This window comes from Numenius arquata, chromosome 2 (genome assembly GCF_964106895.1).
Source record: "Numenius arquata chromosome 2, bNumArq3.hap1.1, whole genome shotgun sequence".
In the NCBI taxonomy this organism is placed as follows: domain Eukaryota; kingdom Metazoa; phylum Chordata; class Aves; order Charadriiformes; family Scolopacidae; genus Numenius; species Numenius arquata.
This window is the reverse complement of record NC_133577.1, coordinates 118,284,926-118,312,363: the sequence shown is the minus strand read 5'-3', so window position 1 is coordinate 118,312,363 and position 27,438 is coordinate 118,284,926. Positions and strand designations below refer to the sequence as shown.

Genomic DNA, 27,438 nt, shown 5'->3' with positions numbered 1-27,438 from the left:
TGTTCTACACACAAAGATACAAATTTAGGAAAACACACAGATATACTCTGTAAACGCAAAAAGCTATTTAGCTTCTTAAAATTTTGCCTAATTTCCATTCTTAAATATTTAGATGTGATTAAACATGACCTGTATACCTTGCCCAGTGAGTTTCCCATACGGGGCCATGATCTCCCCAATGACACGATACAAATACCTATTTTATGGCAAGCTAATAGCTTGCCAGTAACTTGACCATCCCAAAAATTTCACATTGATAAGTGCTTTCCATCTTGCTTACTCCATCAGATCCTGTTCATCCTGTAAAGAGTACAGTGGGAAAGGAGAAACAGCAGTACTACTTCTTCCAGAAAAGTGGATCTTTCAGTGCATTTTTTGTAAGACATGAAATACCTGTGGCAGCTGTGCTCTTCCCATTGAAAAGCCAAGCAAAAAGTTTGAGGTTGATGAGTGGTGCTATTCGCAGAGGCAAAGCCCTTCTCACATTATTCCTCAATACAGTTTTAAACAATGTGCCATTTATGTTGCATTATTTCATTTACAGCCAAGGTGTGTCTGCTGTGTGGGACTCACAGGCACAGGCCACTCGTGTTTCACATGCATTATAACAGAAATAATAATCTTTCTTTGTAATTATGAAGAAAGTATTGAAGTTTAACCCCAACAGACAAATGAATGTTTAAACATGTTGCTGGAAGTGCAGCACAGTTGGTGTCCCGTATGACTGGTACCTATTCTTGTACCTTCAACCTGGATAGCTCGTAAGGGGTCACTGAGTTCCTCCAGTTGCAGGAACACGATTCTTACAATTACTTATAAAGACATAAAAAAAAAAAAATCTACCAAATAACAAACTGCAGAAGGTATAGCTGTAAATTACTTGCACAAATTTAGAAGAGATTTCTCAAAAGCCCCTTAGCACAGCTGTCCTGGCTGCTGCTGCTGAATGCAACAGCGGAACTTTAAATATATAACAATTGTGGAAAACCTGTCCTACCCCTTTTACTACAATTCTGGGTTTTGTACATGGAAAATAATTGCTTATATAAAATACCTTAAATAGCGTTCTGGTTTTAAGGAGCACACTATTGTTAAGTGAATGGAAAAATAGGCTGACATAAGCTCAAAGGAATCAGTTTTTCAGCCCCAGAACAGTTAGACACCTTGGGCTAAATGTTTTAGTTTATACCAAATGTCACACCATTTAGCAATGGCTATTTTAACCAGTTTAGTTGCCGAGGCTTTTATCTCTTAAAATTCATGTAATTCAGCATCCCAGTACCAGGCTGACCAAAGACGAAGGAAGTGGAGGAAGAAATAAAAGCTGTCCAAAAGCCACCACAGCCTTATCTCATTGACTCCCACTGATTTCACATACTGTTGATTACTCAGTCTAAACTAACCTGTTTCAGTAATTATGTTGTTATTTATACCCTCTGTACAACCAAGTATTCATTACCCTGGGTTGCAAAATGTAAATTACACTGAACTTACCAAATCCAAAAGCACTGGAACCACCAACGCTCTGGGAAGCCTGAACGCTAGTAGAGGTGTAGAGCCCAGTAACCAGTAAGCCATCAAAGAAGGTACTTGTTGAAATAGTCACTGAAATGAGAGAAACAAGATACATGTAATTATTTATAAGCAGTACCTAAGACCCTATACGTGACCTGTGAAAAGACACTTGCACTTGAATGAGATCCCATCATCCAGTACAGTATATTCATCTGAATTTCCCCAATACTTATGACGCTTCCGTGACTTTAAATTGGCTTCCCCATGTAATTTGCCCAAACGACTTGTTCGGTGTTCAAGCTGCATGTGACAAGTTTCAGTCTGCTCCTGTACAACCTCCTCAGGGTTTGCTTAAAGAAAATTGACTGGTTTAGAGGTAAACAACTGGCATTTATTGGTGTTTGACTCAGCTTCTATTCCTAAATGAATCATAATTAAGGTCCCTTCCAACTCTAACCATTCTATGATTCTATAAGTCATGTACCAGTAATCATCTGCAGCAGGAACCAGACACAAACCGAGCATTAAAACAGCATCTGAAAGAAACATCAAAAGGGTGGTCATGGTCATCGCTGCTTGGGAAGTTGCTTTCGCTAGAAGCACAAAACTATGCTATACACTAAACGCACAATGAGTTAGTAAAACGTAGCATTGAAATGCATTGCTTGTAAAAAATTCTCAAGACATCAGGATATAGTAAAAGAAGTGAAATAAACAGGATTATGGTATTGTTCTTTCTGGACTTGAACAGAGTGCTAATTTATGGTTATCATACATATTATAGTATTACACATTTAAGTTATATGGGTATCTGAGTCATTACAGATTATGGGTATTTAAGCAACTCATGAATGTATTTTTAAGAGATTCTTTGATATTAAGAGTAAAATAATCATCCAAATACCATCTACAAGTAATGCTATTCCATTACTTGGAATCTATATATTCTTTATTAGAATTGACAAATCTCACAGTATTTATTTACTTCTTGCAAACACTAATTCTCACATTTTTACTATGCTATCTTTCAGATTGTATCACTGTATATTTATCATCAGCTTCAGTGGTTCTGTCTTGGAAAGACCTAAATTATTAAGTCAGAGGTTTAGGTTTTTCCCATTTATATAAATGCAATATCCTCTATGGTCAAAATGACTTCTCTAATCCTACAGCAGCATGCAACCTTCTTTGTTTCATAATAATCTCCTGTCCATTTTTTTTAATTCAATATTCTAACATTAGGTTGCGTACCTCTTGATTGAAAATCAGAACTAGGAAATTTTACAAAAAATGAATTAGTTAGATAGCTTTACAATGAGGTAAGTTTTCTTCTTTTTCTCTCCTCAGCTTTGTCTGCCTAATATCATCCTTTTCTACAATCTTTACCCATATTTACTTAAATGTGGATAAATGGCATTGCAAATCTATAGCCTACCATATAGGATTTTTTTTTTTTTTTTTTGTAAACTGCTTTATGAAGGGTGAAGAACCTGCAAGGAGACCCACACAAAAAGATCTCCCTGCTGAAGAAGAGTCTCATCACTGGAGCCTTGTACACTGAAGATGCATCAAGACCTTAGTTACCACACTGGTTCTGCTTTCATACTTCAATCCTTTTTTCGCCCCTTCCTAACACACGGAGATCAATGCTTGACAGGAATTGCTAATAAACTCTGATCTCTCCCTACATCACATTCCACCTCCCCACATTGCTCTCCCGTGCTGGAGGCATCATGAGCCAGTGAGCGGCCAGGGAACCAAGGCAAGGTACTGCGAGGTGTATCGCCAGTACACTCACTGGTGGTACACATTCAGCAGTGAAACAGTTGGGGGTTTTAATCCCAACAGTCATTTAGCATTTCATCTGGTGTACACATTGGCTTAAACTTACTATTAAATATTAAGAGAACATGCAAACACTGACAGTAGCTTAATTTGTTCTGAGCAGAGGAGCAGTGTTTACCATATTTAATTTATTCTTCAACTCTTTATATTTAGTTATCTTCCTTTTTTTGATTATTCAATAGTATACTGAATAATTCCTGAATCCAACTTTTCTGCTCCAAATTTCAGTGTTTTGCAATAGACACTTCCCTGAATGCAGCCGCAGGTCCAGAGCCATATGCTCAACTTTTAAGAGGCCATTTCTGAAATATATGTTAAAAGAACAGCAAAAGAGACAAAGAGACTAGCTTTTTAAAAAATAAAATAAGTATTCTGGAGAGAAAATGAAAATCAAACAGGCAAACAATGAATTCTTTCTGCGTTTGATGATGAAGTGGTGAATATTGCAGAACCTTTTTCTTCCTTTTGTGCTTTTAAACCAGCAAAGAGGCAAAACATATGTTGAAAAAATATGCCTGTGCGTTGTTTTTGAAGACTTGGCAAAACAGTCAGTGAAAAGCATTGATAGAGGGGCACTGGGCCAGTACTTTGCTGCCATTTTGTTTCCCTGTGGGGAAGCATCTTATTCTTTACTGAATAGGATATAATGCAAAATCCTACTGTGAACAGGTGACCAGTTTCTCTCTGGGAAAGAAGTGATATTTTACAATGCCTGTATTTGATTTTTGGACATATTTGTGTGATTGTCAACCCTCATTTTCCATGAGCATGTAATAGGTCAATTTTTATTGTTGAAAAATTTCCAACACAGTATGGCTCCCTCATTAAGCCTCTGGGAAACTGCACAATGCCTCTAGCACATTTTTTAAAAACAGAGCACTAGGCTGTTATTATACACGTGTCATACGTTTCAGAATAATTTCATAGTTCTTCAAGAGGAAAAAAATTAATCATGACATTCTCAGTGATGATTTTTTTCTCTACCCGGTGGTGAAATACATCAAATTCCCATAAAATGAAAGAAAACACGCACCATGCCAAGTGTTAATGACCAAGAACAGGAAAGCGGTGCTAATGCACAACCCGGCAACAGGGCATGATTTTATGTAGGGACTAGAGCTTGTTACTGAGGGCTCTCAGTTTCCCCTTCCAACAGCAACAAGAAGATTCCTCTGAGATTCCCTCCGCCAAGCTTTGTTCTGCCTTTACACTGGCTCATGCCATGTGCAGTTGATGTCAAATATCCTGTGCTTCAGGAGCAAGGGCTGAAGCCAAGACCCACTTGGACCTTGGAAAACATCTGGAGTGGCACAGCTGTGTGGGGCACCTGGGGCTAGGCAGGCAAAGGAAGTCCTAGCATAGTCCCCACCACCTGCTCCACAGCGCCCAATGGGCAACACAGAAGTAAGTCTCATCTACAAGTCCAACCAGGCTCTGCTCCATCCTCCACAACACCCTTCCTTGAGAGGAGAATTTGGGTGAGTGAAGAAGCGAGGAGCCCTTCCTATCACTGGGGACCACCTCAGCCAGGCAGGGGCGATGTCAGACCCTGCCATCCTCCACAGAGCAGCACCCCATCACCAACCCTCCAGGCTGCTGCACCAGGGCAAGCAGGGAGCCCTAGCTTGACTTTTCTCACCCCTCACACCAGGGACGGGAAGGGAGCTTGTGAGAGAGCCCATGGTGCAGATGTAGGTAGAAAGCCTTTGGTTGCCTTGGAATAGCCCCGCAAGAGGGACTGAGAACATCTTCCCAGGAAATGCAGGAGGGCTGTGCTAGGACCAACCTACTGATCAGGCAAGAACACACTGCAAATATTAGAGGCAAAACTGATAACAACTACTTTAAAAGTTGCCCAACATTTTCTTCTACTTTCAGTTCCTGAGATCTTTGCCAATTTTTACCCTCTTGGGCTTTTTGGTTTGATGGTTTTTTTCTTGGTAAGTATCTGCCTCAGACTGACTGAATTATTTAAGGGAGAAGGAATTTCAATCAAAACACTTACATTCGTTTCTGGGATGAGGTTAGAGGAAAATGTTGTGTTGCCCTGGCTGAAAAATTCCAGTGTCCTTTGCTTTCAGCAGCTCTTCCATTCTGAAGTGTGAGAGCTGTCCTCCAAGTTTGGAAAAAATGTATTTTTTATATATACATACACACAAAAATTTAAAAAAACCCATAAATCAGAGCTCACACATGCTCAGAAACATTTTCATTTTTAGCATGTAAATATTTCTGAAGATTCTGTCCTCATTTAGCACTCCAAGAGCACTCGCTGACTAATAGAGCTCGCTGAAAAAAGTCCCATGGAGTATATTTTGGTTCAGTTATACTGCTTTGTTGGAGCAGAAGTGCTTTGCGAAGATTTCACTTCTGATGAGGTTTTGATCTGGAAAGTTTCTCAGTGTTTTAAAGCGGAAAGTCATGCTTGCTGGTTGGAAAGAAAGGGATCTTTATCAAAAGTCTAAGCCTTCTAATGAGAAAATATCAATTCAGCAGAATCTCACTTCTCAAAAAGCTGAAAAATGTGAAAAATGTCATAAAACCAGTTGCTCCTTAAGTTTGACCAACACCATCCCAAATAACTTAAACTTAGGAGACACAAAAGCAGACCTGAGGTCAAGAGGACAACAGGTGTACTAGGATGGAGGTGGTGGTGACACCGGAACCAGTACAGGGAATAGGGGAAGAGAGACTTTCTGGAGAAAAAGAAACAGGGTGCAATGGGGAAGAGGAGACCGTGGCTGGGCAAAGTAGCAGAGAGGTGATGAAAAGGATGAGATGGGATCTGTAGGTGTGGCCTGGGAACCCTGGAGATATTCAGCATGAGGGACTCGCACAGTGACAGGGGGTAGAGACCAGATGCAAAAATCACCTGTCAAAACCCAAGATCAAAGTGTGGGTCAGCCTCACGTGCTGGTTGACAGCCACAATGGCAACTCACTATGTGGCTCTTACTCCACCTTCTGAATCAAGTAAGCAGTGTTTGCCCAATGGATATGAAACAAATTCAATTTTCCAACAAAAAAAGAAAAAAAAAAAATGTGGAGTTAGTGAGTGCAACTCCCAGCATGCTCAGCACATACACGCTGCTGTGCTCGCCTCGAGTGGCTACAGAGACCGGCTAATCAAGCACACAGGCTGGCCTCATCCTGCCAGCGCCAGGCATCCCTGGGGAGCTTTCGGCTGTTATTTCCTTGGGAACGGAGGGGATGCAGCAGCCTCTCTCCGGAGACCCCTTGCACTTCCCACAATGGTTCCCACTTCTCTTCTGCAAGAGTCCTGGAGTTAGTGCCTCCAGCGGGACCAGGAACAGCGATGCCTTTGGCAACACCAGGAGCTGACATGCCTCGAGGATGAAGCAGGTCAGGAAGGAGGCAGCTGGCAAAGATGTTGCTGAAATTATACCACAGGTGGAGGTAGCAGCATAACAAAAAAGACAAAGTGGGTTTTGAACTGTAGTTATATTCAGATATTTATATATAAACTTATATATTTATATATAAACTCTCTATAACTACTTGAAAGGACACTGTAGAGAGGTTGGTGCTGGTCTCTTCGTACAGGTAACTGATGACAGAATAAGAGGGAATGGCTTCAAGCTCCAGCAGGGTAGGTTTAGACTGAACATTAGGAAAGAATTTTTCCAGAAAGAGTGGTTGGGCATTGGAACAGGCTGCCCAGGGAGGTGGTTGAGTCACCATCCCTGGACGTGTTTAAGAGACGTTTAGATGTGGTGTTGGGGGATATGATATAGGGAAGAACTTTGTAGTGTAGGGTAGATGGTTGGACTTGATGATCCCAAGGATCTCTTCCAACCTGGATGATTCTATGATTTCTAAGAAACTCATGCTATTCTTATGAGCATCATTTTAACTGTTTCCAGTGCTGTATGCTACATATACTGTACAGTATTATAGAAATCTATTAATCTGTGTAAGTAATTGCATAAAATTTGCCTTACATTCTCTTGAGGGACTGATTTACTCTCTGAAAAGACAGCTGCGTTTTGACTGATACTCAAAAATACTCAAAGTGCAGTCAATGCATCTAAACTGTAAAGGCAGAAAAACTGCCAGGTGGCAGTGGATCCCCAGAAGGGGATCATCTCAGGAGATATTGACACTGCCAGGTCTTACACCAAATTTGGCTGCTTTTTAGCATCAGTTAAATGTCACTAAGAGGGCCGATATATACAGAATTTTCAGCTGCTGTTGATGACAGTCAGTCACAGTGTTAAAAAAACTTTAAGGCAAAGAAAAGGACTAGATATAGACTTACAGATATAACACATGAAAGAGCATGAGTGGAGATTTAACAGAGTTCAAGAAAGAATTAATAAAGACAAATCTTTGAAGCCTCATATATTGTTTATGTGAGTCAAGACACATAGCCACAGTGTATAACTGCACTTTTGTATACCATGAAGAAAACAGGAAATTATTTTGGTATGTGAAATGGGATCACCACAGACAGCAGACTTCCCAAAATGAGACTTCCTTGCATCAAAGCAAGGACAAACATTTTTTTAGGTTCTTCCCAAGGTCAAAGCCAGTTCCTTATAATTCTGTAATATTGCATCATTGCACACCTGAGCTATGGCTGGAAACCTTCCTCTTAGGAAATAAATTACTTACACTGGAGTAATTATTTTTTTTTTTTTTTTGCTTGACTCCTAAAAAGATATATCAGCCTCCAAGTAATGCAAGTCAGGTGTGCAATGGCACAGTTCAGAGGCCCCTGTCCCTTCACAGTGCTGTGGCTTTCACAGGAGTCTACAAAAAGAAATGGAGACTAGCATCAAATACAGCAAAGACTGTTAATGTCATGCTACATTCAGAGCCAAGCAGAGCTTAACACTCCCTAAAACAGCCAGCAGTGGGAATGCCATCCGAAAGCAGTGCACTTGGGACCCCCCAAGCTCACATGCAAATCCTGATTTCCCTTGTACAGCTCAGATCAGGAAGAAGAGCCAACTCCTGAAAAAACTGAAGGATTCACCTGAGAAATAAATGTATTTTCAAGTTAATGGTGGAGTATGCGTTGTTACAAGAATCCAGAAACTGTATACGCTTAATTGTGCTCAGAATCTTATTAGCAAAAAAGGGATTTAAAAGAAGACTAGTGACATATAGGCTGACATCAAACAAACTTCTACTGCTCACAGAAATACTTTTAAAAAAACCCCCAAATCCAGGATTCGTAATTCTGCAGCAATTTCAAATACGAATGCCAGACAGATACCCAAGAACAGTGTGAGTCACAGGTCTACAACTCATCCAGCAAAACAAAAGCAGAAAACCCACAGGATTCTTACTCATACTGGTTTTGATTTTCCCCAGGTAAGTGGGAGAAAACAAAAAAGAAAGACATTTCTGCATGGTTAAATAAACAGACATGGGCAAGGGACAGACTGTTACAACAGAAAGCATTCTCACTCAAGTAATTGTTTTCTAAAACCCACACCAAAGCACTAAACTCACAACAGCACAACAGTGAACTTTTCTTGAAGGCGGACTGATGGCATCCCTAATCTGTGATGCCTTCACCAATAACTCCAGCTACCGATAACTCTTGGGAGGAGGGGAGTAAAAATGCACAAGTTTTGAACCTTGCTCTAGACAGCTCAAAATCAGATCTAGTATTGCTTTGCATACGGTACTAGTTTCAGTGGTTCTGCCCCATGCTCCATCAAATCTCTTTGTCTCCATAGCTTTTCAATTCCTTTCCTAAATTGGTAATGAGCAACAGAGATCTGAAAATAGATTGCAGATGTGTGGCACGATGTCAGTAACATGATATAGAGAGACATCATTTGTCATTGATGCAAAGAGTAGCCTATCAGCCTTGTAAAAGAACTATTTGCAGAGACACTACTTATAACATCTTTGTGAAAGTTCATAACAAGACAGTGATAATGATATCAGCAGCAACGTAACCAGTGTTTATTCTTATATTCCTAAACTACAGAGAATCGCTCACATTTTTTATAAGGTCTGAGATGCTTCAGAGCCTGCATCTCACTAGAAGTCCAATGGTTAGACCCCTGAGCAGACTCAGGCACCTAAAGCAGGAGCATGATTCCAATATTAGACCCAAGAGCCTGACTTCTCATGCATCAAAATCGCTAACTTAAATATGTTTCTGACCATACCGAAAGCCACTGAAAACTTGGCCATGCCGAACAGCAAGGTGCTTTGTTCCAGCTGGCATCACCAAACACACTGGCACAGCCCAGAGACCTGACAGAGGAAGGATAAGACTGGCCACTGCCACAGCAACCTGCTTCCTAACCAACAGATGGGTAATTAAGGCTCTCATCTAGGCAAGAGGGTTCAAACCTGAATTTCCCAAGCAAATATCCTAAAATGTTTTAAACCCCAGTGTCTACGTGGCCCAGCCACTGTCCCTAAGCTGCAGGCATCGTATTTTGTATTGAAAAAGTGAATACCAGCTACCACAGAGAGAGGCCTGCTCTCTATTCCCACAGTTGGGGCAGCCGCCTTGGAAGGAGGAGATGGAGGTTTCAGTCAGTGGCCCAGTGAATACGTGCTACTGCTATATAAAGCTCCTGAGAACATCATATCTATTTATGTCACCCCATTTAGCCTGTAAATCTCACCCTAACACTGATGTCTAAAACAGGCCAGATGAATCACACTCAAGAAATGCTTGATTCTCCCCACTGGCTATAAAGGAAGCCTAGACTGTAAAGCTCAGCTGTAGATGTCAACACAGAAGATGGCCAAACTGAGATGAATCCCACCAAAAGCCACACACAGAGTAACTTAATTATCCAGCTTCTATTTAGATGTTCAACTATTACCCACATCAGAGTGAGAAGAGTAGGAATTAAGCATCCCAACACCCAGAGCTCACCCGAGGACATTTGGTACAATGACTATCTTTATATTCTTTCTTGTGCTATGCCAAATATGTTATTAATGCTTAGCAACTTAGCAAGCAATGTTGTAGTACCAAGAAGCTCGAAAGGATATCAGCAAATGTTACTCCATTTGATAACTCACAGAGCCCTGAACAGCGGTAATGAAGTTTAAGCAGTAAAAACAATCTGGAAATGAAATAAAATCCGTTTCACAAAAACATACTACAGCTATGTCTCTAAAAATGGTGTCTAGCAGAAGCCATCAACAGTCAAAATTCAGCCCCTGAATTATATTGCATACTATAGCCAAAACAAGAACGATCCTCTAAATGCTATTTCCTACAACAATCAATGAGGACAGTCATTTGTCATTTTAGTTTATGAAACATAAACCCGATCATATTATTTGTTAAAATGCACCTCTGAGCAGCAAAATATTGTTAATTTGAGAGTTAGTAGTATAACAGCTGGCAACATACACTTTAACAGTTATGTATATGATGGTTAGACTTAAATAATTGTGAAACATTTTGCCAGTCCTAGAGTATTATTTCTCTTATCCAAAGCCCCGGGTGCAGATGGGAAGAGTACTAGAGTGATTTCTAGACCTCACCAGCTACATGGGGTATGAAGCAAGCCTGGTCACTGGTCTATACTGGAACAGTCTCATGTCCTTATTCAGCAGCCACCAATCTCCTTATTAAGCTGCAAATTCAAATTTTGTCATGCTTCTATGAAATGCGCCAACGTAAGGTTTTTTCTTAAAAACAGATTAAGCGTTATTGCGATTACCTTTTTATTACTCTAAGCCTGAGAATATTGACCTCTGTTTTGAAGCCTAACCTTATTTTTCATGCCTTTCAAGTTTATGTGAGGTTGCTGTTTGATACCCATACATGAAAATTTCATATTGTTGGCTGTGCTCTCAATAAATTATTTAAAGGTCTGAATATTACTGCAGTGTTCAGATTTTCAGACGAGTTTGGCAAATCCCTTTATTCTGCTGTCCTCAAAAGACAAACAACTACTCAATACACAGCTAACAATAGCATTAAAAAATAAAATGAAGGGTAGCTTGGAAGAGAGCAAGTATAACTATCTACTGGGGATTTATTATAACTCAGTAATATCTCAGTATTTGCAAGAACTTTTGACTTAATTTTAGCTAAGGAAGCCTACCAACTAAAACCAGGCTGTTGAACATGTTTAGCTGAGGCTAAAAGAACATAAATCCTCATATAGACACATGAATTACGATAAGCAAATATCATGAAGTGCATGAGTACAGGTGATACCGGAGAATAAGGAAGCATCTTCAAATCAAAATACACACATGCAGTGTTCATTTGTAACTGGAATATAAAATATAGCCCTAGATAAGACAACAGGTCTATCTTTTCCTAAGCATCCTGAAAGAAATTCCCTATAGATTGTATCCTCCAATTACATTTTTTGTAGATTAAAAAACCAAACAGGTCAGATTCTTCGTTTCTTTAGGACTTCTTTAATTTGCCCTAGAAACATACTGAAAACTTGAACACAGCCCGCTGAAGGCCTGCTTGTTACTCTCAAAGTGTGTAAATAATGTTTATCTAAGTCCTAATGTATCGCAAAATTATGTTGGTGTGTTATAAAATTTAATCCCTATTTTCTCATACCAATGCAAGTGTGGCAGTGATCGCAGAGCGACACACACAACCTGTGTTGACCGGTTTCAAAAGCTTTCAGCACTGGATTTTTTTAAAAGTACAAGAAACAGGGCGTGCAGAGAAAGAGCCCCGCATCCCTCCATGTGTGGTCCCACCTCTAGGTACGCTGGGTTGTGACATATAATAGTCGTCGATGAACCATTAAAGTGTCCATTTAAATAACCGTATGTGTAATTTTACAGCTTCAGGTGGCAAGGAGTTCCATGATTTAATTATGTAATATGTGAAGATGGCTTCCCTTTATTTTTTAAGCTCTCTTTTCTGTGAATTCTTGCGCTTTCAGTAATGGCTAAATGTTTTTTTCTTTATCAACAGCATTCAACATTTATAGACATCTTTCACATCCCTGTCAACCATCTCTTGGGGAAAATTGAGGAAACTTACTTTACTTTCCTGTTACATGGGAATATGTTCCCTCTCTCTCATCATCTAGTTTTACTATGAGGTTTCCAAGCAGTGGCAATCAGATTTGATCACGATACCAAAATTTGGGCATGTCATTGTATCGCACAACCAGTGGTAAAATTATGTTGGCTATTTTACTCTTCACTCCTTTCCTCGTAATTTCTAAGGTTCAATTTGACTTTTTTTTTTTAACTCATGCTTAGCACTGAGGTGATATATTTTGAGATTGACTCCCAATATCCTGTCCCACATATTTTGCATTATTTTCGCCTGTCCTGTCCCACTCTTATTATCCCACTCTGTCCCCTTCATATTAACACTAACACAGTTAGACTTAAGTTTGACAGCCTTGAACGGCATGGTCTACGATGCTGTTACCTTGCTATTAAGCCCCCATGATCACTTTGACCGCTCTTAACTTCAGGCATCAAGCCATGACAACGGCACTTCTTCCTAATCAGCCTCAGTCGTCCCTCCTCACAGTGGACTCATTGTGTGATATTATTCAGGCTAAAGCTAGCTTACTCTTACAGTTTAGATTGTGAACAAGGGTGAGCAAGAAAGTTTCTGACTCCATTTATTTTTAATATATTTGTGCTTATCTTCCTTAAACCAGAGCTTAACAGGATTGCTTAATGGACTGCAGTCATAAGAGACCTTAAATAATCTGGTGCTTTGCAGTCTAAGTACGTTGAGCATCCAATATAGCAGTTGTGGATTGGATGCACAGATTTTTTTATTTTTTTTTTTTTTTAATACCAGACTAAGGGATTCATCTGCCTGGACACAAGTCTGCAGAACATCATCCTTCTCACCCAAACTGCTCATCTCAGAGTTCTTTCTATAAAACAGATGTACCGAGCAGAGTCAGCAGTGCCTGTGTCGCAGCCTGTCCAGCCCCAAAGTAGATACCAAGTCAGGCTGTGGGAGTGTTGGCTATAGCACCCCAGGGAGCAAGGAGCTGCAAGTGCACAAGAGTCCTGATTAGAAGGGCAAAAGTAAAGAAAACAAGTATGGAAAAGTAAAGATTGAAATGCACTGAGAGTTGCCAAGAACCATGAGCAAAAGGAGGAGGACCAAAATACTCGATGCCGATTATTATGGGAACAGGGCATGAGAGTTTAAAAATGTGATTTAAATTTGTATGAATGATTCATACAACAAAATAAGTCTACTTAAGTACTGTCCCTCATTTAGTTGATGCAGAAAGCTATTTAAAAAAAAAAAAAAGCTAGACAGCCCCCATCTATAAACTGGAAAAAATCTACAGAACTGATTGATTGACATTTTAAGTTAAAGCAGACAGGATGGAGCAAATGAGGAGTCATATGGGAAAAATATAGTAGGTTTATACTAATAAAAGGCAGTATTTATACTGAATTCTGCCAAGTTTTTATACAATCTTTTGACCATACATGGTATATTAATATTATAAGGTCTAATCAACAAAAAATACTTATTTCTGAAGGTTCATATCAGAACAATGTGGAAAAAAATCTGAAAAAAAATAACAAACATTCACAAATGAGAACATTCACAAATAAGAACAAACATTCAGCTGAGAGAGCTGGGGTTGTTCAGCCTGGAGAAGGGAAGGCTCCAGGGAGACCTCATAGCAGCCTTCCAATATCTGAAGGGAGCCTACAGGAGAGCCAGAGAGGGACTCTTTGTCAGGAAGTGTAGTGACAGGACAAGGGGTAATGGTTTTAAATCGGAAGAGGGGAGATTTAGACTAGATATTAGGAGGAAATTCTTTACTGTAAGGGTAGTGAAGTACTGGAACAGGTTGCCCAGGGAAGTTGTAGATGCCCCATCCCTGCAAGTGTTTAAGGCCAGGCTGGATGGGGCTTTGAGCAACCTGGTCTAGTGGAGGTGTCCCTGCCCGTGGCAGGGGGGTTGGAACTCGATGATCTTTAAGGTCCCTTCCAACTCTAACCATTCTATGATTATATGATTCACTAGTCCCTTGACATTTAAAAACACACATAATGAAAAATGAGTCAAAGTAATGAAAATATAGTGCTTAAGAAATAAAATTCCTAAAATAAGAACAATATTAAAGCTCAGTGGCATCCATTTGTCTTATCTTTATGGATATGGGTCTAAATAGGTCAGAGGCAGAGATGGTCATGCTTATCCTTTACAGTCTAATTCTTTATGGTGTGGTTTGTAAAAGCTGGGCATGCCAAGTAATTGATGGCTACCTCCCTAAGGGTATGACTGTAGGCACATCATTTTATGGCAGATGGTTTGTTCTTTGTGTCAGGTTTGTTATAATGGTCAGCTACTGAGCAAGGCAGACCGAGGGCCGGAACAGCATGACTGCAGCAGGTTGTGACTAGGAAACCTTTGGCGGGGCTCAGGGGGGAAATTCACGCGGTGCCTTCTCTCTATTTCGCTTGGGCAAAGGGTTGGATCTGAAGAGAAAAGTGGTCCCTTCCAGCCTCCTGTTTCTAGACACTTCTGAACAGATGCTTCACCAATCTTAAATGCTCACAAAAAAATCTGAGCCCAACAGTCTGATAAAGCAACAAGCCATGCACACACAGAAAAAATTAAAAAATAACTGCAACACGATGACTTTTGTTGCATGAACTTGTCATTATTGTTTAGTTGCTTGTTAAAAACTTTATATACAGAGCTAATTCCCAAATGGTCATTTTCTGCTCTTAAAAAAAAAAAAAAAAAAAAGGAACAGGATGGTTCTTATCCCTGGTGTGCACAACTATCGCAGATAATACCAGTACAAATTCCCCAAGCAACTAACAGATTTTTAACAAATCAGTTCGTGTCCTCTTTCCATGCTGAAATTCTTTCTGCTCCACACATCCCAGTGAAAGAGATAAGTATTCACAGCCATGTCCCTGCTATGACTCATATCGTGCTAGGACAGAAACAGGCAGTTGGCTCTCTGGAAAAAAATAAAATCCCACAGCCACCTGCATTGGTTTGCTGCAAATCTGTGGCTCCCTGGGTTGCACACTGTTGTGCCACAGAGGCCTTCACGTCCCACAGGAGACAATTACTAAGGTACCTCCAGAATGAGTGGTGTTCTGCATATTATTATAGGAGGGTGGAAAGGGCTAAGATGGAAAATATGCTAAACCTAATGTTTCAATGTAGCTTTGACAGCTTTCACACAAGGAATCAGTAGAGCAACTTCATGTCATAGTGATAGTGCTCAGAGCAGATACACCTGATGTGAGTCAGTTGGGTGGAATGGAGTTACGGCATGCCTTGTCTTTAAGAGCTTTGCTGCTGGCAGCATGAAACTTCTGCTCTTTGGCATTAGAGGGTTTGAAGAGGACTGCAACAAATGTGGCAAATGGGTGGGATATCACGTGGCGCATGTTGACAAATGCTTATTTGAGATTAAAAGCTTCCATTCTTTCATGCCATTTTGAAAAGGCTCAAGAAGCAAAGTTACACCATGGGAAAGTCAGCTACCTGGAAAACTAAGATGTATGACTACCACAGACGCTGTCCTAGAGAAGAGGTGGTTAGTAACAGGAAGAACTAAATTAATTGCCAGAATAACTTGTACTGGTATCCTCAACAAAAAACCAAGCTAGCCAAGAGCCATGGTGACTAGCAGATCTGTGCCAGAAAAAACAGAGGGTTTTTTTTATCTTCCTAGCCTTTCTTCTTCAGTTTGTCAATGAAAGTTTTTAAAAGTAAAACCAAGAAAGCATCCCCCCCAAAAAGAAAAAAAAAAGTGGCAGAGTTAGTCAGGGGTGCTTGATGCAAACATCACTGATTGGACAAATACAACATAACATTGGGAACGCAGTTAAATCCATAGACCCTAATTGATCATTCTGTCTCCTGTTCTGCAGCATCTCTTTGCACCACTGAATAAATTGGGTTATCAAATAAGCTCCCAGAGACACCAGCCACCCACAATAAAATAGGCGTTAATGCAAGCAAACTAGCTGGTCCTCATCTTACCTAAATGTTGAAGTTGTTCTTCCAATCCCCTGTTCCAGTGCAAAAATAAAGAAAGGCACTTCCATCAGCTTCCCCTCAGGGATTGCTAATGTCAAGGTAGAAGCATCACCAATATTTTGCCACAGGTCTAAACCCCAACATCCCTTCCCACAGAACAACTAGGAGGAAAAAATACTCCACTGTCTTATCACCAGCAGATACCCATACTTGGAAGCAAATTCCAAGCAACTGATGAGAAGAAACGTGCCTGAATGTGGAAGAGGAACATTTACCATTCTGCCCAGTCCTGACTCACCAAGCAAGGTCGCTGTGAATCTGTACTACCTTGAGTGAAAATCAGAGAAATTTGCTACTTGGGTGAAGAGTCTGCTTTGGTTTTACTGCAGATGTTTGAAGTGGGACTCTCTGAGAAGTCACACATTTCAGGAAAAAATAGCAGAAGTCTCTGGTTCATCTTCAGTGTCTCACTAATTCAATGATTAAGGCACAGAGGGATGGCCAGACACCATTAAAAGTAGCTATGCCACTTCATGCACCATAAAGATCTATCCATGAAGGAATTAGGTATAGATAAATATAAATAGCATGCATCTGGGAAATCATATATTCAATGCTTTCTTCCATTTCTGTCCTTGAAATTCTGGGGTTGATTCAAAGGAAGACTGACATCTGTCTAATCCTCTTAATGTTGCACATGGAAGAATGAGTAAGGAGAATCAGATAAGCAGAGGTTGATACAGAAAGATATATCTGGATACGAGTGTGGTCTGTGCATCAACTGGGATGCACTGTAGACTACACTTGCAAAATATGCAATAGATAGAAGTCAACAAGTGTGCACTGAAATACATTAAAAGACAATCAAAACAAAAGATGTTCTAGGAATCCACTTCTGCACATCTTCCACCACATTAGCTAAGACGTAAACGCACATTCTCCTACTCAGAATCCTAAGAAACCTGGACTTTGGACTTTTGTTAAATAAGACTCTTCCATAAATATCAGCAATAAGTAGTGCAGTACAAATATTACTTGAACATTTATTCTCTCAAATATGAAAAGGTGGCATAATGAAGGGATTTTAGAAGACTGAAATGCTTAAAAATTCATAAATGATGAAGCATTTTTACTATGTCTTTTTCAATGAAAAATAAATACTTTGATCTTCCTAAATATCATTTCAGCTTAGAATTGAGTATTTCAGTTCATTTCATTGAATTGAAACAGAAAAGTTTATTTTTTATTCACATTAACATTTAAATTTCCTTTCCAAACACTTTGTGCTGGGTACTCCCTTCACCCAGGAGAGGTAATTCACTATGCTTCAAGTTTTACAGTCTAGTGAATATGTCCAACCTACTGATAGAGTAAAGGCCATAAGCACAGACTTTTTGACACTACATGCCAAAACAAGAAAATGCAATTTAATCTTGAGGTGATAACCCCCAAAATGAATTAAATTAATTTGAAAAAAAATGAAAAAAAAAGTGTTTTTACTTGAGTTGAATTCCCCACTTAAAAAAAAAAAAAATTATTTTCAAAGTTTAAAAAAGTGTCAAGAAAAAGAGAGGATTTTTTTCCAACTTTTCATTCTGAAAAAGCTGTGTTTTCTATTATAAATCATTCCTGCTGGAACTGTTTTTATTCCATTTCCTAGAGGGCAAAGGTACACTTTGCCTCTACTGAGCGTATTGTAATGCCTCCTTATGAATTTTCTTTTTTCCTCTTTTAGATCTGACATATTTTTCCTTATTGCCAACACTGAAATAAACATTACTAAACACAGTTTTCCTGTGAGCTCATATGCAAAAGCAGCTTGGGCAATGTATTCATTTTGCTGTTTATATTATCCTGTTGAAAACAGGGAGAACTTGGCACTTTCTCAACTCCCAAAGAATAAAGTCAAAATGAAACAGAGCTGTCATTAGGCAATGTCTCTGAGCGGACTTGTGTAGAGCTGAAGGACTTGCCTCAGAATTCAAGATGCAATCTCTCTCCAAAACCCCTGGCAAAAGGTCATATTGTGTGATTTACACTGTTTTTAGACTTCCACTTTCTTGCCCAAGGACAACTTGCCCAAGGCTGGAATCGTGTCCCTCATCCTTGTGATGAGATGGAGGGCATGCAACCTCCTCTCCTTCACATTCCCACAGTTCAAAGGCACGGAGAAACACATACTACAGAGACAGGTTACATCTAACTACCTCAGAAAGTTAGATGGCAAAAAATCCTGCAGATTTAATTCAAGTAGGGACTCTTGGAACTGATACTCATGGATGCACACCAGCGTACCAACCTGTAGCATTTCTCTGCTTATTCCCTTCTCAGTTAAGCTTCAAGTTTGCTTTCTGCAGCAACCAGAATCATGCATCGTGTTGTAGAAAAGCATTCTTCAAAAGGGAAAAACACTCCATCAAAGCAAGTTTTCTACCTCGGACCACAGCAAATTGCCTCGAGTATACTAACAGGCTAGCCAAGCATTCTCAGGCAGCTGGGCCTCATTACAGGCAGCAGAGCTTTAGCCATTAACTTCAGACAGATCAGGATAAAGCACTACATGCAATGAAGATTTAAAGCATGGTAAGGAAGAAAATAGAGCATAGGTATAGAGCGTTGCTAATGTTGTATGCTGAGCGTGCTTCCTGTTGAGTTGCTGGAAGACCATATATGCCCTGGGACAGACACTCATACAGGATTTTTGTTTTTCTCCCAGACCAGTAGGGCTCTGTCCTGGTGGGGGCCTTGCCATGCTACAGCAGAATGACCAGCTAAAAGATGAGGTCCATCCCTCCTTTCTCAAAGTACTAGTCCCTTTAGGAGGAAACATTTCCATGCAGAGCATTGCTCAAGAAAGTAGCTTTTGGAAGAAGAGAAGTGCATGGTCAAGAGTTTGCCTGTACAGGGTTTGCTGATTTGTTTGCTGTGAGTTTTAACAGCACTGATGTAGTAAATTGGAAGATGAACAATACAGGCATTTGAGGGTCAGACCAGGCTTAGAGCTAAGTTTTGAATAGATCTATGGCCTTCCATATAGATCTTTACCTTCATACACCACAGGTAAACACAGGAGGCTGTCTAAGCTGCTGCGCCACAGAAGAGAGGTCCTGGCAAAGACACACATAGATGGAAAACATAGAGTGCTGCCAACATGGGATGAAGCATTGGGAAGCAGTTAACAACTCTGGGCACTTGCAGGCCAGGAAGGACAAGGATCCACAAACCCAGGACCAGCAAGGGGGAGCGTCTTCTCCACATCCCCCTGCTGGCTCCCACTGTGGTTTGTCCTGCCAAAGAACCGACCAGCAAGGCAGACACTTCAAAGGAAGCTTCAACACTAAACAATTTACAGCTTTATAAAGCCAAACGCAACCTGACTTATGCCACTTTCAGCCCTACCAGCTGGCAGCATTGCACTTAGAGTGCATTTCCCAGGTCTATGAATGCGGTAAAACTGTTTTGTTTGGGATCTCGTGAATTATGTGGAACACAGGAGGGGAGATCTTCTAACCTACTAAAGCACATAGGTATAACCAGACTTAATGAAGAGCATCTTTTTAGAAAGATTTTTACTTTTTCAAAGGCTTAAAGAGGAAACTGTTTCTCCACCATCATTCATTCAGTTTGCTCACCACTACAGCAGATTTTTTTTTTTAATCCATTTGGGGTTTAGTAGCCACGTGCCAACACACCTACCAGGTCTATCCCACTGCCCCCAGGGATACTGAGGGTCATTCTTCAGCTATTTAGTGTAATTTGTTCATTCTGAAATAAGACAGCTCCAAGCTGATCCAAGTTTAACCTCAGCCTAAGTCCAGGACTTGCTTAGTACCAATCGTCCCCCCAAATATTTCTACATTTCTAAGGAAATGCGTAAGTGTTGCAAAGGTAAAATTTCAGCTTTCAGCCTACTGAGTTTGTGAAAATTTTAACTGAACCATATTTTTGTGAAAGGTACACTTAAAAAGAACTTTGACAGCTGCTCTCAGTTAGACTTTAGGTGATCAGTTCTGAAGTAGCTTTTATGAAAGAATGAACAATAACAGCGGAAGGTCCAAGCATTAATATTAACCTGTAATAAAAGGAATGATGTTTAAACCATTCCTAGAAATAAAAGATGAGTACCTGCTCCTAGAGTGCTAGAAGAAGCACATAGCTTAAATTATATCCAATCAGGCAAAATACAGATATTAAACATTTATAAGCCACTCTGATATATTCTGAATTAATCAATTCTGCACATTTAAAAGTTTTAATATTTAATGCTGCTACCTCAACAGTCCTGCAGAAATATTAAACCTCTATACAGTCCTTTAAAAGGAATAGCAAGAGATTTTACTACGTGTAACATCTGAATTGTGGCTGTAGGTTTTGTGCCAGGCTGCGTTTTGTGGAGAACCATGATTATAATGGATTGAACTGCAACTGAAATTCTCAACATTTTCCCCACAGACAAAACAGGAATAAGGACAGTAATAATGAAAATAACAATTATTAAGCCAGGGGTAAGTACATGTACAATCTGATTAAGTCTCCTAGGCATAATGGATTACTCATGAAGGCTTACTAATATCATACTTTCATGAAATCTCTCAGATAAGTGTAAATGGCACGCTAAGGGCATTTTAGATATTGTAGCGTATTAGTGTTAGTGTGTTAGTATAGTAAATCTTCTCCAAAACACCAGCTGTGGTAAGCAAAAATATATAGAGATATAGATATTTATCTGCTCATAAATTCCCTCACTGTAAATAGCAAACTCCCTGAAATTTGTCTTCACTGCTGCCAATAATATTAATTTTAAACGCAACATATAAGAACTGCTATCATCATTTATGAGTAGTTTTAAAATATATTGTTTAAAAACATATTAAAGTTGAAAATGAAGACAGAAAACCTTCTTTAGAAGGGACCAAATCATATATGATGCTGATTCCGTTATTAGAATACTTGCTTTGATTATAAACACGTTTCTGAGATTCTCTGCTTTATTACTGCCAAATAAAGAAAAAAGTCCTTGGAAAATTCCTAAATAAAGCACTGCAAAAAACACAACACTACAAGTTTGGTGGAAGTTGTAAAAGGACAATGAACAGTGTAAAGCCTGTGCTATGAACGCCTGCTCATTTTCAAATTGCTTAGACTGACAGTTTGGAGTTCAGATTCTGCAATACCCAAACTCCTGCCCATCTCTTTGTCCCTCGTCAGTCAGTGTAAATTCAATATATAGCTGTCATTCTACATGGTTTTGCCTGCATTTTCCTTCTAGAACACAAAACTGAAATTACCATACTATAGAATTTACCATTAGTATTAGGTTTAAGAGAACCATAGCTTCAGTGACAGGGTATTCCTGATAGCTATAACACATAAAAAAAAGCCCAGTATATGTTGGTCATTAGCCAGAACACAGCCTGCCCCCCTTATCAGCTATTCATAAAAACTCAATAAAACCTCCCCCCAAAAAAACCAAAATCAAGAAGAGATCTTGAACTTTTATTCTCCATTTATTTTTGAGGAAAAATAAGCATCATCCTTTACTGACATTCCCTTAGACTAACCAAATCTGCCAAAAACACTCACACATGGCAGATAAAACAGAGAAGCTCCACCTTTGCACCACTCTGTGCTCCTGCTAACCCACACTCATACCCAGAAACCTCAAACAACCAAAGCTTCCACACACAAAAACCGCTGCCTCAGAGAATACCCTTTGCTGATTTCACAATACTGCTGGTAAGCAAACTGAAAAAACAGTAATAATTCTGCCCTCTAATGAGGTGCTCATAGCAGCAGCCAGGGTCCGTTACAGAACCAGTTAAAACAAAAGTGGGTCCTTCACACCCAGTGCTGAACATTATTGTCCAAGTGCAGACATGCACACGTCAAACAGCTGCTTTGTGAAGGGTTGTGTTTCTACAAAAAACAGAGAGGAAAGTATGGGGAAGTTGAGAGGAAAGGCATGAAAGAAAATGCAAGGATGCAATCTTAACAACTGTGCTGAGCACAGCCATGAGACCAACACACTTACTTGGCTGATGGAAAGGCCCTGCAATGGCCAAAGTGACTCCCTCATGTTGCTCAAAGAAATCATTCAAAGATCATCTCACATCCCCCTGCACTCAAGGAAACAAGACTTCATTAGGATAAGGAGTTTATTAAAGAAAAAATTGGAGTTACCAATTTCTTTTTCTCCTGCAAGTGATTCATATGACCCTGGAAAGAGGTAATCTCAGTGGGATCTACTATCAACGGAGAGGTTTTACAACCATTGCATCAGAAAGGTGCAAGCAATAGACGAGTCACAACACTCACAGGGGGATACATGACAAAGTGACCCTCAACCAAGAGTTCAGAAAGAGTTTAAAACCAAACCAAAACGATAAACCAAAACCGTCATAAAAGAATTTCTAGAAACTTCTGATTTTTTTCCAGAAAAGTCAGGGAGTGCCTTGCAGATAGATGGATTCTTATTGAAACAGCCACAGCAAACTGGGGGAAACCCATTTTCAGGTCAGAATTCATTAACCAATTAGCAGCCTGACCTGACTGCACAGACTGTTTTTCCCAAAAACAGGAGGGTAGGAAAATTTGGACTAACTTGGAATATGCTAAGAAAGAGAGGTTCTAACACAGATCTGAAGAGATGAGCAATCACTTTGAGAAAGAGATTAAAGAATTACAAACCACAAGGATATCAGCCACCTGGATGCTGAGTTGGATCAACAAAAAGACTTATATAACAGCAAACATCCACCACATTTTTCTTCCCTGACTGCATGTGTAGCTGTCCCAGAATGTAAAGCTCTGGGTATTCCACATAAATGACAGAATAATCTTCAGAGGGAAACCTGTGAGCTCAGAACAGCTTGGACCAGTTAAAAATCATGTCTAATGTGTGAGAAAACAAACAAAATTTCCAGAATCCCAAGACGTGGTTGTGTTAGGGAAAAAAAAGAAAAAAAACAACCTGGATATGAATTTCTTTGTGTTTCTTAGGTACATCCTCCTCTGGACATCCACATGTGGTGCAATGCCCACACGCAAGTCCTGGAGAAGGCCACCGGTCTGAGTTGGGCAGATACAGTCCAGCAGTAGGAGGAGAGGAAAAGGGACAGTGTTTCTGCATTACAGATGACCTAAAGAAACTTCTGTTCCTGGTATATCAGAGCATAAATACAGAGTCAAAAACCATATCATTATGGATCAACACTTGTATCTACACAGGTGAACTTAGACTTCCAGACCAGTATCACAGAAAGGAAGTAAAACAGTGGATGTAGGAAATGCCAGTGTGGGCAAGCTGTAAGGACAAAGGAAGGTCTCTGACCCTCTCATACACTTGTCCCAGCTAAGTGGTTTTACATTTAAGCATGAAGCAGCAGGTAATTCTTTGTGAGCATCAGAATTCACTCTCCGAATCAACAATCATAAATAAAAAAGTTACATTACAACGGATCACACCACACTGGTAAGCTATAGAGAAGTACGAAGCATCAGATTTCTATGAAGCACAGAGAGAAAAATTAAGATATTTTAAAGGCTTCTTACCTTTTATCATGTGTAAATACCCTGACCATGAGAGCAGGTTCAGCATGCTCTCCCCAAATTGACCTAAAGAATAGCAAACAACCAGCAGAAGCAAATCCCAACAATGAGGGAAACACAGCTTTCACAAATACACAAATCCTCAACAATTTGCATTGATGGATGATGTTTTACACCTGCCATGTGTGAGGGGTGACACAAGCAGCCTTTCTTGGCCAGATTGCTGTATCTACAGGATATCCTAAAGCAGAGATTGGCAAAAATTAAATTAAGGGAGAATAGGAAGTGACTGATGTGCATATGTAAGTCAAATATGGAAAAAAATACCACATACATAGCACAACAAAGACATACCTATGCCATTCTAGTGATTTATACATAACTAAGCATATATAATTCCTTCAAACTTATCGCAGATCTCATCATAAAAGGGAGGAAACCTGCAGGTCCCAACAGGCAGTCTAGGAGTTACACACATGCAGAACTGAGCTGAAAACCACACAAGTTTAAAACACTGATTTGAAACCTGATTTTCTTTCAGCAAGTGAAAATCTTTTTCAAATCAACCAGTAATTATTAAATGGCCGTACATAAGTCTGCCAAACACCTGTGCACCATTTTCATGAAAGAAAACCTTTAAAAAAGACTCATGAAAAAGGTAAGGTTATTGGAAAGTTATAAGCAAACTCAAAGAGGCATTTGAAATGAAACTGTCTTCTAGCTAAAGCTAGAAGCGTAGACCTTTCTGTGCTATAGGGGGTCAAGAAAATAATACCAGTAGCGTAATTGTAAAGCATATTGGAAAGGCAGGTGCTGCAGTTCATTGTTATGCTAAAAAACTCCTAACAATCTTCTATAGCAATTGCAGCTGTCTTTCTTTTACCAAAGTATAATAATTACCCATCTGATTAGCAAATGTAACCAGCTGCAGTTAACTGGTTTACCAGTTTAGCTACTTCTAAAGATGAAATGCCTCAGAAAATCAGACAAGTTAATGCTAAAACTAAAATGCACTTTAAAAGTTTCATACTGAAATAGTATTTCCAATGGCTGTGGAATTATTTGCACTCTGGTATAACTGCTCAGAAAATGGTTCTCCAAAACATGAAAAAGTGTCCTAAAAATGGCCTCAATAAATTTTAAAATACCAGGTAGCTCAGTCAGTATTCTATGAAGGACAATTATTATAACCACATTTTTATTACCAAAAATATCCATCACACTACAGGCACCCAGGCACCTCAGAGAACACATTTAAATATATACAGCCAGTCCGTATGGCCAAGTTCTCGTCCTCTCTTTCTCCCTCACTCTCTCTCTCTCCTTTTTTTCCCCTTGATGATCGTAGTCTTGCTTCTTATATGAAAAAGATGTTCCTCTTCAGTACTCTTCACCCAGGGCTGTAAAACTCTACTCAGCCACTTGCCCAGGGCCATTTGACAGCTGAGTAAAATATTATTAGTTTTTTTATTAACATAAGTCATCATGGTAAAGGACAAGGAGGGTAGATTTTCTGAGCTGGCAAATTTTCATGGCAAGTTTTCTGATAGAATGACCTTGCTCTTCCATTTACTCTCACCAGACAACTAAATATTTAGCAATATATGCAAATTACATCAGTGTCCTCCTATGATATGCACAAATAAGTGTAAAAGTTACACTTTAGGACACAGATTTTCATTAAAGGCTTTAATGTCTCTATGTACTTATAGACTTCAAGGTAATTTGTAGAACATGCTTTTTTCTTCCTTTTTTCCTTGTCTCACCTTAGCTTTCATTGTATGTCCCTCAGAACATATCCATATTTGAAATCTGCTATTTTATTTACCTACCCTTGTAGCTTCCTTTTAAATCTGAACATCAGTTTTTTCCACACCTATTCTGCTTTCTCTCATTCAAGAGAAGGCAGTCAAGCAAGGAACATTTCATATTGTGTAAGTCTTATTTTCATACAGAAAAGAGCATAACAGAACCACAAGTGTGTTTCCCCAACACTTCTCTCACTAACTGTTGATCCCACTAAATGATTTTCACTAAATATGACATCTGAAAAGTACTGTGCTTCTGTAAATCCCTTGAAAAGTCAGTGACATGAGAAAGGCGCGTGGTCCCCTTTGTTCCCCAGGGAGGGGAAGGTTGTCGCAGCCGTGTTAGTAGACACCAGAGAACCCACATGACACAAGACTATTTGTGTGTTCCAGCTGCAGGAAAAGCCCCGTTCACAGCTTGCGGCTCATCAGATGAGGACTAATCCCAGCTCGAGACACAAAGCCACAGGGAACCATGCTCATAAATTTTCTACAGTGAACTACTGGGAGAAGGGAGCTGTTTGTGGGGGTGTTCCCAGTTTTCTTTCTGTTGGTGATGGAAAACCCTTTGCTTTATTCAGTAGCTTCTTGACATAACCACTTAAGAACTTACTATCCTACACAGTTATGACTATCATATATGAAACTATCCTGGCAAACAGGGTCTATCCTTCAAAAGTAATAATAATACTGTGTGATTACAAGCAGATAAAACTTGTTGTTGTTATTCACAAATAAAATTGTTCTAATTTCTGGGGGGAAATCACTAATTTATGCTGTGCCTTACAAATAATTTTCCCTCCCAAAAATGGTAAAAAATCAAATTATGAAGGTACAATAAGTAATAAAAAAAACCCAAACCACTGCATCATCAAGAAGAATGGAATGGGAATAAAAGAAAGAGAAGGTATGGGAATGCACCCTGTGTTGCAAGAGGCAGCCAGGGCAGGTTAGGCCCATGCAGGTCTCAGCTGTTCATTCAGGCTTCTCTAGACCAGAGGTTTTATTCTGATGTAAAAGTAAGCCATCTTCTGACTTTGATCCCATTGTATGACAGTAGCATTTAAGGAAAGTCTAGGAGAAATTCACTTCTTATTAACCTGCCTTTCTCCTCCCTCAGATGGGAGGAAGAACTGCAAGCAGCAGTGAAGCTTTCTGAGAAGAAAACTCAAAAAAAAAAAGCTTTTTTCCTGTAAACAGAAGGTTCCTGCCCATATGCGGATATAAAGAAAACAAAACTTCCTGGGGACTCCCAAAATTATAGCTCCTGCTGTATCAGACATTACTGGTCCTTCACCCACCAGCAGGATGCCAGGATCCCCTAGAAGTCCTCTGTGTGAACTAAATCCCTTTTCTTCAGCCCACAATCCAAGGAAGAAGAGGAAACCGCCAGGACGACAGCAGATTTGTGCCCCTTTGGCACACCTTGAGATTCTTTGTTGTTTCCTTGTTCACTAAGTTCTAGGTCACATCAAATCCACACAAAACCTCCACCCTACCAGGTGCCTCGCAGATTGCAATGCAGTTGGAAGAAAAACATGGAGACCTACATCACGAGATAAAGTGATTACGAATATGTTTTAATTACTCTTTATATTCAGGTTCTGCTGCAGAAGGTACAATTCCTGGGTGTGGGAGTGAGCAATGTAGCATGTCTTGCTATGGTGAGTTCGTCTCATTGTCCATGGGTTTTGGCTTAATTTCTACAACCTTTAAATAGTTTGTTTTGTATTTGTAACAAAGTCTCTACAGACTTTGCACCACGCCAGCCTCCAGCACC

The 27,438-nt window shown here is 39.7% G+C and overlaps 1 protein-coding gene across 1 annotated transcript in view; it reads right to left on the bottom strand.

The window, feature by feature from the left end:
* RELN (reelin) overlaps window positions 1-27,438 on the bottom strand; it is a 292,013-nt gene that overhangs the window by 244,520 nt on the left and 20,055 nt on the right. Inside the window, exon 2 of the mRNA XM_074169082.1 lies at window positions 1,495-1,605. Within this exon, the coding sequence (XP_074025183.1) occupies window positions 1,495-1,605 (111 nt within the window). The remainder of the gene's footprint in view (window positions 1-1,494; window positions 1,606-27,438) is intronic.